This window comes from Schistocerca gregaria, chromosome 2 (assembly GCF_023897955.1).
Source record: "Schistocerca gregaria isolate iqSchGreg1 chromosome 2, iqSchGreg1.2, whole genome shotgun sequence".
Classification (NCBI taxonomy): domain Eukaryota; kingdom Metazoa; phylum Arthropoda; class Insecta; order Orthoptera; family Acrididae; genus Schistocerca; species Schistocerca gregaria.
Genome location: NC_064921.1, coordinates 399,020,889 through 399,038,632, shown reverse-complemented (window position 1 = coordinate 399,038,632; position 17,744 = coordinate 399,020,889). Strand labels below are relative to the sequence as shown.

The window sequence follows — 17,744 nt, the reverse complement described above, 5'->3', positions numbered from 1 at the left end:
TGGAGTTTTTGGAATATAGCAACTGACATGATCTTTAATGCATCCCCAAAGAAAAAAGTCCAGAGGATTTAAATCAAGAGACCTAGCAGGCCATGTAACTGTTCCTCCTCGACCAACCCATCTGGCAGGATACCTTTGGTTCAGAACACGACATACATGCAAGACATTATGTGCTGGACATCCATCGCGTTGATACCACATAAGCATTCTGGTTCTTAGTGGCACTTCATCCAGAAGAGGAGCAGGAATTCATCTGAGGAAGTTGGCATATGCTGTGCTGTTTAGAATATCATTAATGAAATAAGGGCCAATAATTGTAGTACCAAGCATCCCACACCAGACGTTAACTCTCCATTGATGCTGATGTTCCACCTGTCTAAACCGAGTGAGGTGGCGCAGTGGTAAGGCACTGGACTCGCATTCGGGAGGACGACGGTTCAATCCCGCGTCCAGCCATCCTGATTTAGGTTTTCCGTGATTTCCCTAAATCGCTCCAGGCAAATGCTGGGATGGTTCCTCTGAAAGGGCACAGCCGACTTCCTTCCCCATCCTTCCGTACACCGATGAGACCGATGACCACACTGTCTGGTCTCCTTCCCCAACAACCAACCAATCCACCTGTCTAAACCAACATCGGTTGTCACTGGACCAATAATGCATGTTCCTTGTATTTACCTGTCCTTTGTTTGAGAAAGAACATTCATTGGTAAATAGAACATTGGAGAAGAATATCGGGTTGGTGAGGATTTGCTGTTGTGCCCACTGACAGAACTGTACACAATTCTGGAAATCATTCCCATGCAATTCTTGATGTAGGTGTTCATGGTAAGGATGGAATTGGTGACATGTAAAAATATGATGTACACTGGTTTTAAGAATGCCAATCTTGTGTTCAAGCTGTCGTGTGCTCACATGGGATTCATAGCAACGGAAGTGAGAACAGTAACTTCGGCAGCTTCGTCTGTGTGAGTGGTACGACGATTGTGTTGTTGGGGGTTTAAACTTCCCATTTCCTGAAGCGTCACAACAAGACGAGAAAACATCTGTCAGGAAGGTGGGTTCTTGTCAGGATAGTGCTCTCTGTACAGCTCCACTGCCTGCGTAGCATTTCGCCTCCTTCAGCAACAACAATAAAAGAAAAGTTATGTGGATGCAGTTGATAGGAAGGACAGCCTTTACTGTATGCTACTCTACACAACAGTATTTAAAAGGACTTAACTACTGTACTAAATTACCCATAGATAAGAAAACAGTAATGCACTTACTGTTCTGCTTACTTACATTCCCCGTATGTGAGTAGCATTTCTACTTTCTCTTCATTGGTGTACATTCTACTCAAACAACACTTCAACTGACGATGGTTGACAGAATGACAGGTCTGCATTCTACTTATGTTTACATTTGTCCTCTCTCAATGTCAGCATGCAGATGTGTTCCATTATCCCGAGTACCTGCACTAAGCACTGGGAGCGTCAACGTGAATGTTGTGTTATGTAATTAATAACATTGTGGTTCAGTAAATGGTGTCATTTAAAAAAGTCATACCGCTGTTCATATCTTTGTAAAAAAAACAAAGCAACAACAAAAGCAATCTTGCTGATTGATGTCCCCCTGATGGCTAAAGAACATTTGCTTGAAACATTTTGTAATTTGCATCTGGACAAACAGTTATTTTGGGTGGTCAAGATAAATGGAACAGTCTGTATACGACAGTGGCATAGCCAGAGTCTTGATGATTTTTGACGTTTGACTCTTGCTTGTAATTGTAATTTAATATGTAACACAATACAGTAAATTAGTGCCTCTCAGCTTTTGGCAAGATCAGTGTGTAGTATCTGAGGGGTGGGGGGATGGCTTCATGTTTTAAAATATTTTAGCAATTACAAACCTTTTATAATGTGCTATTTTTATTCACTTGACATCTTCAGTGTGAGGTCAGCAAAAAATGAGCATGTTTTACAAGAAAAAATTTTAAGACCGCAGATGACAGCATAGTCTGTTGAAGCCAGTTATCTTAAATAAAAATATTGGCTGTTTAGTGGTTTTTAGCAATTAAACAGATCACCCTTCTTCACTTTTCTCAAAATGAGAAAATTCAACCAAAGAGAAACATTTGGCTTTTGGCAGGAGCATGTAGAGAAACTGTGGCTGAAGTTTAGAATAAGAGTTGAGCAAGCACTAATTGGATATGTACACAATAGAACAGTTAAATGATCAAGGAACCGTCTCAGTAAAATCACCTCTAAAGAAACAATTACTGTTGCGAAACAGGTGATTGGGAACCTATTGATTAATGTCACTTCCATCTTAGCAGAAATTGACTATATAATCAATACAAGTGAGGTGCAGAATAAGATAAAATGAATAGACATATGTTAGAAAAATGAAAATTACATGTGACAGTCAAACTTTTAAAAATATATTATTGCAGTTTCACAATGTTATCCCTCCTTATTTTTAATTATTTTTTCTGCATCTACTATTTGAAACACTGTGAAGTGCATGGCAGATGGTACTGATATGTCCCAGTCTACCAGTTATTAGGACTTTTCTCACTCCATTCACTTATGGAGCACAGGAGGAATGATTGTTTAAATGCCTCTGTGTGTGCTGTAATTTATCTGTCTTGTCTTCGTGATCCTTACGGGAGCAATATGTAGGGGGTTGTAGTATATTCCTAGAATCGTCATTTCTTGAAAATTTGTTGGTAGACTTTCTCAAGGTAGTTTCTGTGTACTCTGAAGAGTCTGCCAGTTCAGTTCAGTTCTTTCAACATATCTGTGACACTCTCCTGCTGGTCAGACAAACATATGACTATTCGTGTTTCTCTTTTCTGTATACGAGGTGTGGCTACAAAATAACAAGACTATTGCTGTAAAACATTTTATTTAAAAAATCCACATATTTAGTAATTGTCACTCTAAATATACACCCTCATGTATCCCCACAAAGTTCCAAGCAAATCTTTCATTGATGGAGACAGTGGTGGAACTCTTCCTTTGTGAGTTTCTAGATGACATGTGCCACTTCTTCTTTCACTGCTTCAGTGGACTGAAATCTTGGTCCTTTTAATGCAGATTTGACCTTGGAGAATAGATAAGTGTCACAAAGTTCTAGGTTAGGCAAATACGTTGGATGGTCTGACACTGGGATGCTGTACTCCACTAGAAACTTCTTAACAGACAATGTAGTGCATTGTCTTAATGAAGAACTAAATTCAGGTCTTTTTTCTTCATTTTATCATGGGTTTGAGCAAGAACCTCAAGGTAGTAATGTTGATTAGTAGTTGTCCTTCAGGGACACAGTGAAAATACACAATTCCAAGAATACAGTACGAGGGGGACAATCATCAATGCTTTGACTCTCAGTTTGCTCATTCGACCTCTTATCATTTTTGGTGAACTTGGGCTCTTCCAATGCCTGGATTGGAGCTTAGTTTCTGTATCATAAGTGAAAATCCAAGATTCATAACATGTTATCACTCTTTTGAAGAAATTATGATCATTTTCAATGATGTTCAAAGTGTCTGTACAAACACTGTTAAGGGCTTCCTTTTGTTCGGTCATGAGAATTTTTTGCACCAGTCTTTCACACACTTTTTTACATTAAATTTATTATGTAAAATTTGCCTTGTGCATTAGTTGTCAATTTCTATGGTTTCAGCAATTGACTGATGGGCAGATCAAATCAGAATACCTACTCTGATGATTTTGAAGGGTGTCCTAGGCATGAGTTTTCTTCAACATCTTTTCAGCCTTCTGGAAAATGCCTGAGCCATTCAAACATTCATGTATGTGATAAACATTCTTTGCCACACACTTCTTTTAGTAAAAATTAGTAAAAGATAGGTTTCAGTAGCAGTTTTTCATAGTTTCACAAGAAACCTTATGACGATTTGTTGCTCTGTCATTACACTTAATATTTTTCTGGCAAAACAAAATAACAGATCTTACACCAATGAAGGCCATGGCACAATGATTTATCTACATACACCAGAGATGGCAGCATTCAACTGAGATGGCTTCCCGCTTCACAGCTATTGGTCATTCATCTTTCACACATGCATACTTACTCTTTGTCGGCATTAGCCACGTTATTTTATAGCCTCACCTTATATGTTCAATGCTGCTGTTAGTCCTATTTGGAACAGGGTCCCACACACTTAGGCAATATTCTAGGGTGGATACACAAGTGTTTTGTAAGAAATCTCCTTTGTAGACTGATTGCATTTTCCTAGTATTCTGCCAATAAACTGAAGTCTGCCACCTGCTTTACCCATGACTGGATTTATATGATCATTCCATTTCATGTTCCTACAGTGTGTTACACTCAGGTATTTGTATGAATTGACCAATTCCATCTGTGAATCAGGAATATTGAATTCATAGTATACTACGTTTCTGTCATTTTGCGAAGTGCTCAATTTTACATTTCTGAACATTAAAAGCAAGTTGCCAATCTCTGCACCACTTTGAAAACTTATAAAAGTCTGGCTGAATATTTGTGCAGCTTTGTTCAGACTGTGCTTCATTATAGATAACTGCTTTATCTGAGAAATGTCTGATGTTACTATTAAAATTGTCCACAAGGTCACTAATGTACAACACGAACAACGAGGAACTCAACATATTTCCCTGGGGTACACCCAAAGTTATTTCTACATCTATCGATGACTCTGCATCTGAGACAATTGCTGTGTCTTCCATACCAAGTAATCCTCAATCTAATCACAAATTTCACCTGGTACTCCAGCTGTTCATACCATTGATAATAAACGTAGGTGTGGTACAGGGTGAAATGCTTTTCAGAAATCATCTAACCTGGCTGCCTTGATCCACCGCTTACAGAATGCCATGTGAGAATCGTGCACATGAGGCATCACATGATCCACATTTTCAAAATTGTTCTGCTTGAGATATCTCATTACACATGAGCTCAGAATATGTACTAAGATTCTATAATAAATGGATGTCAAGGATATTGGACTGTAGCTTTATGGATCACTTCTGCAACCCTTCTCGTAGACATGTGTCACCATGTTTTCTACCAACTACTGAGCCCTGACTTTGTTTGAGGGATCTGTGATACATCATAATTAACAGATAGGCTAATTCAGCTGCAACTAGGTATACAATCTGATTGGGATTCCATTGGGCCCAGGGGCTTTGTTCAATTTTAAATGTTTTCAGCTGCTTCTCAATGCCACTGACACTAATATCTGTTTCACTCATCCTTTCAATGATATGAGGATTAGATTGGGGCAATACTCTTGGGTTTTCCTTTGTAAAGGAACATCTAGAAACAGAGTTAAACATTTCTCTTTTGCTTTGCTACCCACGGTTTCAGTTCTTGTCTTGCCCATGGGTGACTGGACACTAATTTTGGTGCCACTTAAACAATTTACAAATGATCAGAATTTCTTCTGTGTAACAATTTCATGTAAAGAAGGTGGTGTACTATCAACATACAATATCTTCCTAGTTCTATTAGGAAATTTTAATGCTCTGCAAAGTTAATGATAACATTTGAAATAATTCCTGGTAATGGCATGTAAAATGTGAAAATTACTAGCTTTTACATTTCCATGTCAACTAATATGACACTGCAGTCCAAGCACTAAACAATGCAGTATTCTACAGACTGTGATTCTGAGCATTTTTAACGCACTGAGCTGATACATGAGGGAAGACATCATAGTGATCCAAGATATGTAAGAAGAAGAAGGAGTGACGAATAAAGCAATTCCCACAGCGCTCACAAGATGTGAAGAAATAAGTTCATATATTTGATCATCATTTAACTTACATGAACAAAAGTAGGCCACAGGTTCCAGAATAACATTTTCATTGTCCATCTGATGATTCTCTGTTGCAAGTTTTACATGACAGATGTCAATAAGAACTTTCTGAAGCCATTTTAACCCATTCCCCTTATTTTCCTTCAACAGATGATCTGTAATTTTTTAAAAAAAACGGGTTACTGACCTTCTACCTGTATGAAGGTAAAATTATCATTGGATTTTTTAAATGAAAAATTTAAAAAATAAAGGAAGTCAACTGCTCACATCTTGTTTATCGGTGCATGGCTCACAGACTCACCTAACATAACAGAGGAGTTACAAGGTTTCAATTTCAAGGTCTTTTTCTAATTGAAATAGATATTCTCGCCACAAGCACACAGATACTGATACATACCACTTGTGGGAATGGTTATGTGTACTTACACTAGAACAAAAAGTAGCTCAAAAGTTGGTTAAGTCTCTGTACTGTTTTGTGCATCTATGAGCCAGTCATCAACTAGCCAAAGCAAGTACTTGGCTTTTCTCCTTTTTATTTATTATTTTCGTCCCGATATTTTTATTATTCCATTATTGTAGTTTGATTTTTTTTATATCTACAAGAAAAACAACAAACCTTTAAGTGATGTAACTCTGTCATCAACATCTGCAGTCAGTCTGAAGTCTAAACCAGTCGCTTCTTCCTTTTCCCATATTGTTCTACTGCTATTATCTGCTTTGGAGGTAACAAGTTCTGCATTGTTATGAGCTGTTTGTTTTAATTCAGTTGTAACCTGAAATTAAGAACAGTTACTGAATATAGGTAACTGTGCATACTAAACAGTAAACAACTGACAAATTGTAGAGATTTCATTACCCAAGTTAGAGCAAGAATGAGCAAAAATGCAAATTTCAGAAATTTTGGTGAGCTTTGTCACATTTTCCATAACTGAGTCTGTAACAGAAGTTGACAGTTCAAAATTCAATGTCACTATTATCTACTACTACTTTTCAGCTCTGAAACAATGCACCCAACAGCTGTAAGACAACAACAAAGGAAGATGTTCAAATTAAAATATTAACATAAAGAGTTCAGTAGCCTTCCACATTAAGCAGTCATAAAGGCCAATTTTTTAAACAAATTTAAATGTTGACAGTAGAAGCATGAGAGGTACAGTAAAAAGTATGAAGGAACAATTTTTCTTGTATGCATTGCACCACTGTCTTGGAATACGGCTTTGTGCAAACCCTACAAACTTTCTACTTCATATCCGTATTGTTGTGTAGAATCCACAATCAACTATCAGTTATGAGAATCGAATCATCAACAAGACATCACATTGAAATTACATTTTCTGATCACAAACGTAAGCAAGTTCCAGAACCTTCTAGAAACCACATATTTCAAATTACAAACAATTGCATAAGTTGGGGATCATACTAGTGACCCACACTTTTCCAGGATTCAACTACAACCATTACACCACAAAGCACACAGTGCAGCATTGCTGTTTCAGAGTAGACTAGAGCTACTCAGAGCTGTCGTTAGTGGTCCTTCATGTGGAGGTTGTGATAAATATTCACATTCTAGTCATGTTGTCACATTCTCATGAAGATTGCAATTATTAAAAGGAATTACTTCAATTCAGGCATTAAAATGTTAGGTTAGTCTTTATGACATTTGTATTGGAAACCCATAATGTACTATGATAGGGCTTCACATGAAGCATATGGATGAACTTTCAACAATATGGGATCATTAACCGTGTCTTTCTAAGAAATGTGACACAGGCAAAGCAGTGTTTTACTTTATTTTCTGACAGTCTAACATTCTGCACATGTATAAAAATCCATACTATGTCACCTGGATTGAAGCTTATTGATCAGTGTTTATAACATTCGTGGTACTGACCCTGGGTGTTCAATGTCCTTGCTTCTGAGGTTCCAGTCATGAACTGTATGATGTATTCTATTTATTTATTTATTTTTCAGGTTTCTTTGGACTATATTGAGGAACAATTCAGTTAATAGTTTCCAGAAATTGATTAAAAAATTTTAAACTAAAGAACCATTCAGAACATTGTCAGGCTGAGTAGGAAGCATTTTCTTCATCTTCATCTTAGCCTCTTAACCATGGGTCAGGAAAAAATATGTGAAATCTACAATGTCTTGCTTTGATGCATTCTGTCACAACAGGCAATAATGTATCCCAGTCTCTTTGTTCAATATCAACACATACTGAATACATCTGATACCTGTTAATGTCTAATTAATATCTCTAAAGTTGCTAGTCTGTAGGTGCTAGGCAGGCAGTTGTCACCCTATGAACACTGTTGTATTGTGAAATTACTTCTGACACCAGTCTCGGCTGAAACATTTTTGTAGGACCAAAGAGCATATTTTTTTCTTCTTGCAATATCATCCTCAGTAAGACACGACTATGGGCAGCCACTTCAGGGATTGCATTTTCCTCTTCTCCTCAAACCACCACTTCCTCCTTGGAAGATATCCAGTATCCTCTTCTTCTGCCTGCTCCACTAGTGACATTCTATCCTTTTCCTGTATCATTCTTTGGCATATGTGTCAATCTGCACCCGCTTCTCTGATTTTCCTTTTCTTCCAAATTGACCTCAAATTCTGATCAATCCTTCCAGAGTTCAACAACTGACTTGGTTCCTATCTTTCCTCTTGTCCTCCCCACTGTTTCCCATACTTTTTTCATGATTCTATACATATTCATCCTGATTACATGTCTGACAAACCTTGCCTTTTCAGCTTGAATTCTCTATACTGACTTTGTGGTTTCTCACAAAATCTTTTAGGGCCCAGTATTTCTCTCTCTTCTTTCTCTAGTTGTTCAGCACAATTCATTCTTAGTGTTACTGCCTCAGGTGCATGTAATACCAAATTCCTTATTGTTGCCTTAAAGTATCTGATCTCTGCATATGTGGATATTGTTTTTACCAGTCCATACATGACTTGCACGGTACCAATGTGTCCCAAAAGGCCACATGTGAGAATGTGATTTTTCAGCTATTGTATCTTGGGTTCTATTGATCACAAACATAAGGGGTAAAGTGATTTGCATAGCCCTTGGCATAGCGACCATTTTTATACCTATATCCTACAACACAGAGTCAAAACTTAAACATTACACATTTCCTCCAGTTCAGGCAAACTGAGCAAATCAATTGGTATTTTGCATTACGTGTGGTCTAGGGGGACCTTAGGAGGCTTATAAAAGCACCATTTGTTCATGGATGGTTCCTGAGAAAACCCAGAAAGATCATGATTTCTCAGTAGGAAAAATACCGATTGTTGAAAATTTCCCTTCATGGTTCTTTGTTGAAATTTTTACCATATATTCTTAGGCTGATATTCTCAGACAACTTCCAGAATTTTTTCAATATAAAACTTTTTGTAGGTGACTGTTTACATGTGTTAAATTTTTTGAAAGCAATTGTATGTTTATTCTCTACCAGTTTCTGTTATAACACCTGCCTTTATAGGAGAAAAAAAAGTGTACATCAATGGATAAAAAATCATGTTCATCAAATATGGTTGGGTTGGGTTGTTCGGGGGAAGAAACCACATAGCAAGGTCATCGGTCTCGTCAAATATGATCCACCAAATGTGGAACATATAACTATCATAATAGTCTGTCTGAATATTGTCCATATAAATGTGCTATACTTTGGCACAATTACAGTAATGTACAGTACATTTAGTGATCAAAAGGTACTTCCTGGGTAAAAGAAAGAAAAACTGATAATATTGATAAAATTGTACATATGTCAGATTAACATGACATGGTAATTTTTAACTATAACTTATAATAATAACAGCAAAGCAATTATTTGAAAATATATATAAGAGTGGCATTTGTGGTGTTCAGGGTTCACTGTTGATCTAATATTAGCAATGGACCACTTGTGTCACTTTAAGTAATAAAATCTATAAAGGTGTATCTTTTACTCAATACATTTAGCACACCGAATGGAATATATATCCAAATCCTATTCTTATGAAGAATTCCTGGATATTGAGGAAGAAAAAGCTAACTACCAAAGTTAAACCATCCATCTGAACTGTTACTATTTCAATGAGTTTGGACTGCAGCATGTTTATGTAAATCATTTTTTATCTATAAAGAGGAGGTCCCAATTCGTAGTCTTGGTCATTGTCTGTACATTTATGGTCTCCACTCCAAAATACTTTTAATTTTAAATTTTTCAAGGGCTTTGGGAGCTCTGACTCTTCCTTTACCCACTTTTCAGCTGATCTCCCGGAATACAAACGCCTGCTGCAACTTTGTCAACTTTGGTCGACAGGAGATTGTCCCCCTGAGGCAATCTCAATTTGATAATTCAATTGTGTGATCCATTCCTTGAGTTAAAAGGAAAATTCTTTGGGATGGCTAGTGTTCGTCCAGTTACACAACTGAGGCTGTTAGCCCAAGAAGATAAGTTCAGAACATCCCTGACATGGAGAAACAGAAGGCTTTGGTAGCCACACCTAAAGTGGTGCACAGTCATTACCTGATATATTTTGATGGGTCTTCCACTCTCTCTGCCATTGGGAAGTCAAATTCCTCTTCCACCTTGAGATTGTTGGCCAGACTTCATATGTGTAATAATCCTAGGCAGGGTCATTATACAAGGTACTCCATACTTCAATATCAAATCTTCTACAGAAAATCTGGTTATGTCTCCCATCTTGCCAGTTGTGCTGATTGATATTTCAAGCTCATCACCTAGCTCAAAGAATGGTGGGCAATCAATAAATAGGGTTGTAATTTATTGATTACCCATACTGCAAGAACTCTTTCTCAGTCTGAGAATAATTCTTGTGGGACTTGGAGAGTATTCAGGAGGCATAAGGAATCATGGGATCATTTTATCAGTTCCACCCTGTATTTGTGTAAGAACTGCACTTATCTCAAATCTACTAGCCTCAGTTTCTAGTTTCGTCTCAGCATTCTCACCAAAAATTGCTAGCACTTGTGAAGATGTCATTACCTCCTACAGGACGCAGAAAGATCTTTATTGCTCTTAGCTTCAAGAATATTTGGAAGTTCCCTGCAGCATTTCTTATAGTGGCAGGGCCTTGCAAAAGAAATTCTTCAGAAATCCTCTGTAATAGGAGAATATTCCAAGGAAGCCTCTCACATCACAAATGTTTGGAGGAGTTGAAAAATATGTTATGCCTCACATTTTTTGTCGGAATGGATGCACTATATATCTGTTAACTGCATGCCCCAACAATTCGTTCCCTTGTGGACCAAAGAGGCACGTTTTTGAATTTAAGTGCAGACATGTGTCATGAACAGTTTTCAAATGTCTCAAATGCTCTTCAAATGTTTTTGAGGAAACAGAATGTCATCCTGGCACCAAAAGACACTCTGTCCATTTAAGATGTCTAAGCAGTCTGTCTATTATGCATTCAAAGATGCACTAAACCAAACAGCATAACTTTTAAGTTATCAAAACCATTAGGTGTTTTGAAAATTGTTTTTTTTTCCCAGGCGTCTTCTCCAAACTTGATCAGCCAATAGCCAGTCTGCATATCTACTTCACTCTCTTCATACAGTCCAAGGTGTCATCAATTCATTGCAATGACTTTGCATCACTTTTAGTGATTTTGTTCAGCCCAGGTGTTCAATACAGAAACACTATGTGCCACCTTCCTTCTTCAAAAGAACAAAATGAATGAATGACATTGTACTGGCAGCACCTTCTCCATTTCCTTTCGAATTAATCGCTGTTCAGCTGGACACAACCCAAATGAGCACCATTTAATTGAGAGACCACCCTTTCCCCAGTGTCGAGATGGCACTTCACTCTGGGTTGTGTGGATTGCCTTGTCTTTTCTCCAGAGTTGAATGTGACCAAAAACTGACACATAATGGCTAACATGTGCCAACATTATTCCTCAAGTTGGCTGTGTAGAAGATTCTTGCAACAGTTAGTCAGTAGTGATACCTTAATATGATTCTTCATTGAAGGCATTATGTGGATTTACCTGGAGGACAGTTTTGCCTACCCCTTGCCCACAGTCTTAGAGGTGAGTTGCTACTGTTTATGGCAAATGGTGGTCAAGAGCTCTCCTTGTCCACTTGTAATGAATATGCTCATCACTTTTTTGAGGCTGAGTATCTTTTTGAACTTGTCTAGAATATAACAGTCTAACAAAGCATCCAGATGGTTGACTATAATTCAGTCCAAAGTTGTAGACAATCACAAAGAATCTTGTCAAAATAACTTCACTAATCTGGAGCTCCACTCTTCCACAGCTTATGACTGATTGTGGTACCCACATAATGCCCATCCAAGTATAACACTGCAGTTACATTCTGAGAAAATGACAAATTCAAAGCACTGCATTCTTTCATTGGCCACTATTCCCACAATATAGGTCCCCATTGGCTGGAAGTATTTTCCATTTACAACATTGAGCCTTTGGATCTCCAAACATAAGACAACAAACACTTCATAATACAGACAATGACTACCACCTAGACAAGTTGATCATTAGTGACAGCATCAGTTTCATTTCCTGATGCCTTATCAATGGTTATCTATGGAGGATTTTTGTGCACCATGGGCACACCTCCATAGATGGCTGGCTTGTTTAATATTCTTGGTTTTGATGTCTATGAAAATTGATGACACCTATGAATGGCAATACAGAATGACTGTGGCACACTGGACAATGACCTTGATCAGGGTACAGCTATTAGCTTTGTCCCACAAATTGACATCATCTACAGTTGTATGACGAGTGTAGAACTGCCCTGTTCTTTACATCTTGCAGTGTTGAACAGTCTTCTTTCTTCCTAGTAGCGTGTGGCATGTGCATGACATTCACAATGGAATAATATCATCCTGTAGTCCTGTTCTCTATGTTCTTGAGGAACTAGGATGTTGTGTAGTGGAAACCAGGTTGGCTGACCTCACTCTCAGTTTTCCATGGTTTCACAAGGGTGCTTTGCCCAGATTGGGGGTCCAAGGTCTGGGGCTCTGCCGGTTGCCTATTGTCAATGGTGTTTGGTAAGCATAGTCCAGCCTGGAGTGGAAATGGAGCTGGCAGAAGTCCAGAGTTTGTGATTTAATTTCTCATTGTTGGTTTGTCTTGTAGAGATTGATGCCAATGACAGACAAACCTATATTTGAATCACTATGACATTTTGAAGCCTTTCAAATGTCTTTTTTTATATTTACCTGGTGCATTGTCTCAAAGTTCTGGAACCATTTAATGAAAGCCTCTCTTGTGGTGACATCCTTCAAAAGAAGTGTTTGATAGACCTCCTTCACAGACATGAAATTTAGTCAGCTTTCCTCATATTCTCATTCACTGTGTGATAAATAGTGCCACAACACATTGTGTATAGTACTGTGTTGTCTCCCCCTGACACTGGGCTCTATTTGTCAGTTGTTCTTGAGCAATGTTGACCCGTTGCTGGTTGTCACCTAATGTTTTCTTAATTTCCATCAGAAATTTGTCCAAGTTCTTAAGCTTCTCTTTGTTGTTCTCAAACCACTGCTGTGTTGTACCAATCAAGCAAAAATATATGAGAGACACATCCTATCTACTGTATCTAGCAAACAAAGAGAATTTCTTTAGCCATTTTGTTGGATCCTGGGAAGCATCTTCCAAAAACACAGCTGGACACCTGACTCACTTATGTTTTAGTGTCCATTGGTACCTTGACAATGTAGAATCTAGGATGAATGTCCTGTTTGTATTCTAGTTCCTGTCCATGAAGATGACAGCTTCCCCATACTGTTATGGGTGCGATGGCAATGTTGATGTTTGCGATAACCATCTCTTCCACCAATCTATGTATGTAGAATCTGAAATCAAGTACCAGTTACAAAAAGCTGCATCATCACAAGGCCTAAAACTTCACATTGAACAATGGAAAATCCAGGGCGGAATAATAACAATATTATGGAAGGGATATATTACTACTAACCATGCAGGGGAGATGCTGAATTGCAGGCAGCCACAATAAAAATAATGCTTCGAAAGCAGACAACAAACACACTCTCGCAAGCATAATTCACACATGCCCAGAGACATTGGTTATATATACGTGTGATCTGTGCTTGTGTGAATGTATGTGTGTGTGTGTGTGTGTGTTGTCTACTTTAGCAGAAGGCCTTTTAGCCCAAGGTTTACATGTTTAGTAGTCTTTTTATTGCCTCTGCTTGTGAGTCAACATCTTTTCTACGTGGTGAGCAGCAATCTATCTCTTTCATAAACACTGTCAAAACTTCACACTGAGTGCACATTTATTGATCACACTCAAAGGTATACATGGAACTGCACTGTATGTATCAGCAGAAAGTGCCCCTCTTTATAAATATAAAGAATGTTCTAGTAAGCTGCAGTATTCCATAAGTAAATAAGTCTCAGAACCGTCTAGAAAACACAAATGTCAAATGTTGATTGCAGGAGGCAGTAATATAATCAGTTATCCATATGTTACCAACTTGTAATTATAACCACTACACCGTGATGTATGATACAAAGATGTGGCAGTATATGTGACTTTCTCTCCTATTCGTTTTTCATACCGAGCAGGGGAAACATGATTATGTCTCTCTACACGTCCTAATTTCTCTCATATTATTCTCATGAACCCCACAAAAAATATACAATGGAGGCAGCAGAACTACTGTACACTTTTTATTACACAGTGGTTCTCTCAATGTAGTCATCAAGGTTATGAGAGAATAATATAGCCTTTCTTGAAAAATATCCTCAATTAAACTGCCTGAGCTTCTCTGCCACAATTTCATATATGCTACACTGCTCTGCTATGATCCTAGAAGCACATTTCTGAATTTGTTCAATGTCTGTTATCATGCACACTTTATAAAGATGTCAAACACTGGTGCAGTGCTCTAAAATAGGTAACCATCTTGTATGCAGTTCTCTTTACAAAAGCATCACACTCCTTCTAACAAATCTAAGTTTTATATTTGCCTTCCCATTGATGTTCTATCTGATATTTTGGATCCTCATAAAAAAGATTGAACTGAACTCTGTTACAGTCTCATGGGACTACTTACTGTACCAAAGTTATCAATAAATATGACCTAGGAAAGAAGCTAATAATAACAAATCTGATGTGAAATCTAAAAATAACTCCAAACAGCTTGGTCCTTATTTGTCTCAAGCAGTCCTCAGTTGTTCAATACTGAGAGTATTTACTTCAATGTCACTTATTCAATACTCATATAAAAATGTATAGTACTAATGCAAAATATTTATTTTACTGTTTATCATGTTCATTCACTTACCTCATGCTCTGCTTTCATGAAATCATCAAACTGCTTCTGTGTAATTATATCCTGAGTAAGCAGCTGTCGTATTATCTGGGGAGAAAAATTGAATAGCTTTTCGTAAAAGAAATATTACTAGTATTCTCATAAAAATAGTAACAGATTATGCAGCATTATAAACATTAGTGCTGTGTTTATAACTATAAAAACTGACACACACATGCAAAAGAATGAATCAATTGTTCTGCGGAAGGAAACGAAAAATTGAAATAGGACTGCAAGTATTTTATGATGCAATATGTAATTGTCAAAAGAGTTATTTGAGCTACTCAATTGTTTATACTATTAAATTACCTTTTAAAACATAAACAATGTAAAAGATCTGAATTTCATCCTCTCCCTATGGCTTTTTGGCTTTTAAGTTCAGGATGGAGTTTTATATTCTAGTGCACAGGAACACACTAATCTCCAGAAAAGAAACTGAAAATCTCCAATTATTCAAAAACAAAGTAAAAGACTACCTTATTATTCACTTCTACAATTTATACGACATCTGAACTTGGAAGTATGAATTCTCCTAAACTATAACATATATTAATCAGATTTTGATGTTTTCAGTATACAGACAGCTATTCTGTGTAAAGCTACATACAAGGTGTATGAGAAAACTACTGAGGCTGACACTGCAAGCAACCTGGCAATTCTGTTTTGTTCTAACTGTGTTCATTTCTTCCAGATTTTCAGGCTGATTTTCAGCTCTGTACAGCTACCTGTGATTTTTGAAAGCACCATCAGTGACATTGTGTTTTTGCTGTGTGTTACAAAAAATGGAACAGACAAATTTAGAACAACATTTTGTAATCAAGTTTTGTGTTAAACTTCAGCAATCTGCTCATGCATCCTTTGAAAAGTTGAAACAGATCTATGGGGAACATTCCTTATCAAAAGCACAAGTTTTTCACTAGCAAATTTTATTTCTGGAAGGCCAGGAAAATTGAACTTCACTCAGAGAGAAGTTTAATTTCAAAACTGAATGAAAACATCATCAAAAATGTGAGAGCATTTTTTGAGATCAGGCCGATGTTTAACAATAACAAGTGAAAGTTTGTCCCAAAATGGAGACAAAAAACCTCACAGCTGAGCAAAAGGACTATCAAAGAAACCTGTGCATTGATCTTCTTTGGAAGATTGCCAATGACCACAAATGGTTCAGTGATATGATGAATTCTGGATTTTTAGTACAATCTAGAGACAAAGCAGTGAAGTGAGGAGTGGCACACTGAGACATCTCCTCAACCATAAAGCTTGAATGAGCAAACCCAAAATCAAGACAATGTTGATTTAAAAGGTTCAATCGATTGAGAGTTCACACTGCAGACCAGGGGATGCTGCATCATGAAAACACCTCATGTCACACAGCCACGTCTATCATGGACCTTTTTTTTACCTCAAAAGGCATTACTGCTGTTCCACAGCCCCCTGCCCCCCTCCTATTCGCCTAATATGAGACCTTGTGACATTTTCGTCTCCCAAGACTGAAGAATGTCTTAAAATGATGTATTTTGGGACTTGAGAACATTCAAAAGAATGTGAGTGGCAAGTTAAAGGCCTACCAGTTGAAGAATTTCAGTGCTGCTACCAAGACTGGAATAACAACTCCACTGATGTATAGCTGTCGAAGGGAACTACTTTGAAGGAGACAATGTTGTTTGAAAAAAATAAAAACTTTGGTAGGCAAAAAAATCAGTCTCATTACTTTTCTAACACACCTTGTAAAAGCTAGCCCAATGAAACAAAGTGTGTGCTAATAAGGACACTATTCCTTTATTGTAATACTTGAGGTAAAGTTCACCCAGGGCATTTTCATCCTTCATTTCTTGTATTCCTTGTTGAGAGAGGAGGATAATATGAACAGTAGAACATTATACTTAAAAGTGTCATTCTTCACTTGTCCTCAAAAAGATCTAGCTCTTTCTATGCACAGCACAACACAATCTAACATTGGACTCATCGCCAAAAGTGCTTTTCAGGGTACAAAACAGGATCATAAAAACTATAAATGCTGAGGTTTCTCCAAAGAAACTGTATTCTCCAAGAATAAAACAGAAAATTTTACTAAGAATTTTTTTGGCAGATTAAAACTGTGAGCCAGACTCCATCCTGAAAGTAGGACCTTTCTTTTCATAGTCATTTCTCTTACTGACAGCATGGCTCATGCTTTGAGCTTTGTTTCTGCCAATAATTTTCTCATACTTTCTGAACTTCACAGAAGCTGGAGTGACACTTCTGGGAGAAAGCATAATGTGGAAAACCAGCTTAGCCACAACCATGAGGATTATTTCCAGAATGAATCTGACTCTGCGGTGGAGTGTGTGCTGCTTTTGATAATGGCAAATTAAAACCGTGTTGGACCAGGAAATGCACCTCGAACATGATCTTTATTGTGTGGATAGCTCACTCAGTAAGAGAATTGCCCACAACTGGCAAGTTTCTGTGTTTGAATCCTGGTCCAACACACAGTTTTAATCTTCCAGAAAATTTTGAAACTTCACACATTCCATCACAGAGTGAAAGATTCATCATGGAGTCTAAGAAATGTCTACTCACATTACCGGATCTCATTTTCTGATTATTTTTCCTGTACTGTGTCATCATAATTTACTGGGATGGTCACGTGT

The 17,744-nt window shown here is 37.5% G+C and overlaps 1 protein-coding gene across 4 annotated transcripts in view; it reads right to left on the bottom strand.

Annotated features, from left to right (window-relative positions):
- The window catches only part of LOC126322318 (protein timeless), a 383,108-nt gene that overhangs the window by 31,815 nt on the left and 333,549 nt on the right, over positions 1 to 17,744 (bottom strand). For 3 of the 4 annotated variants that reach the window (XM_049994282.1, XM_049994280.1, XM_049994283.1), the window contains 3 exons: positions 15,085 to 15,159; positions 6,414 to 6,570; positions 5,806 to 5,952 (listed from right to left, as the gene is read on the bottom strand). In XM_049994282.1, the coding sequence (XP_049850239.1) occupies positions 5,806 to 5,952; positions 6,414 to 6,570; positions 15,085 to 15,159 (379 nt within the window). The remainder of the gene's footprint in view (positions 1 to 5,805; positions 5,953 to 6,413; positions 6,571 to 15,084; positions 15,160 to 17,744) is intronic. The other variant, XM_049994284.1, reaches the window with a different exon arrangement.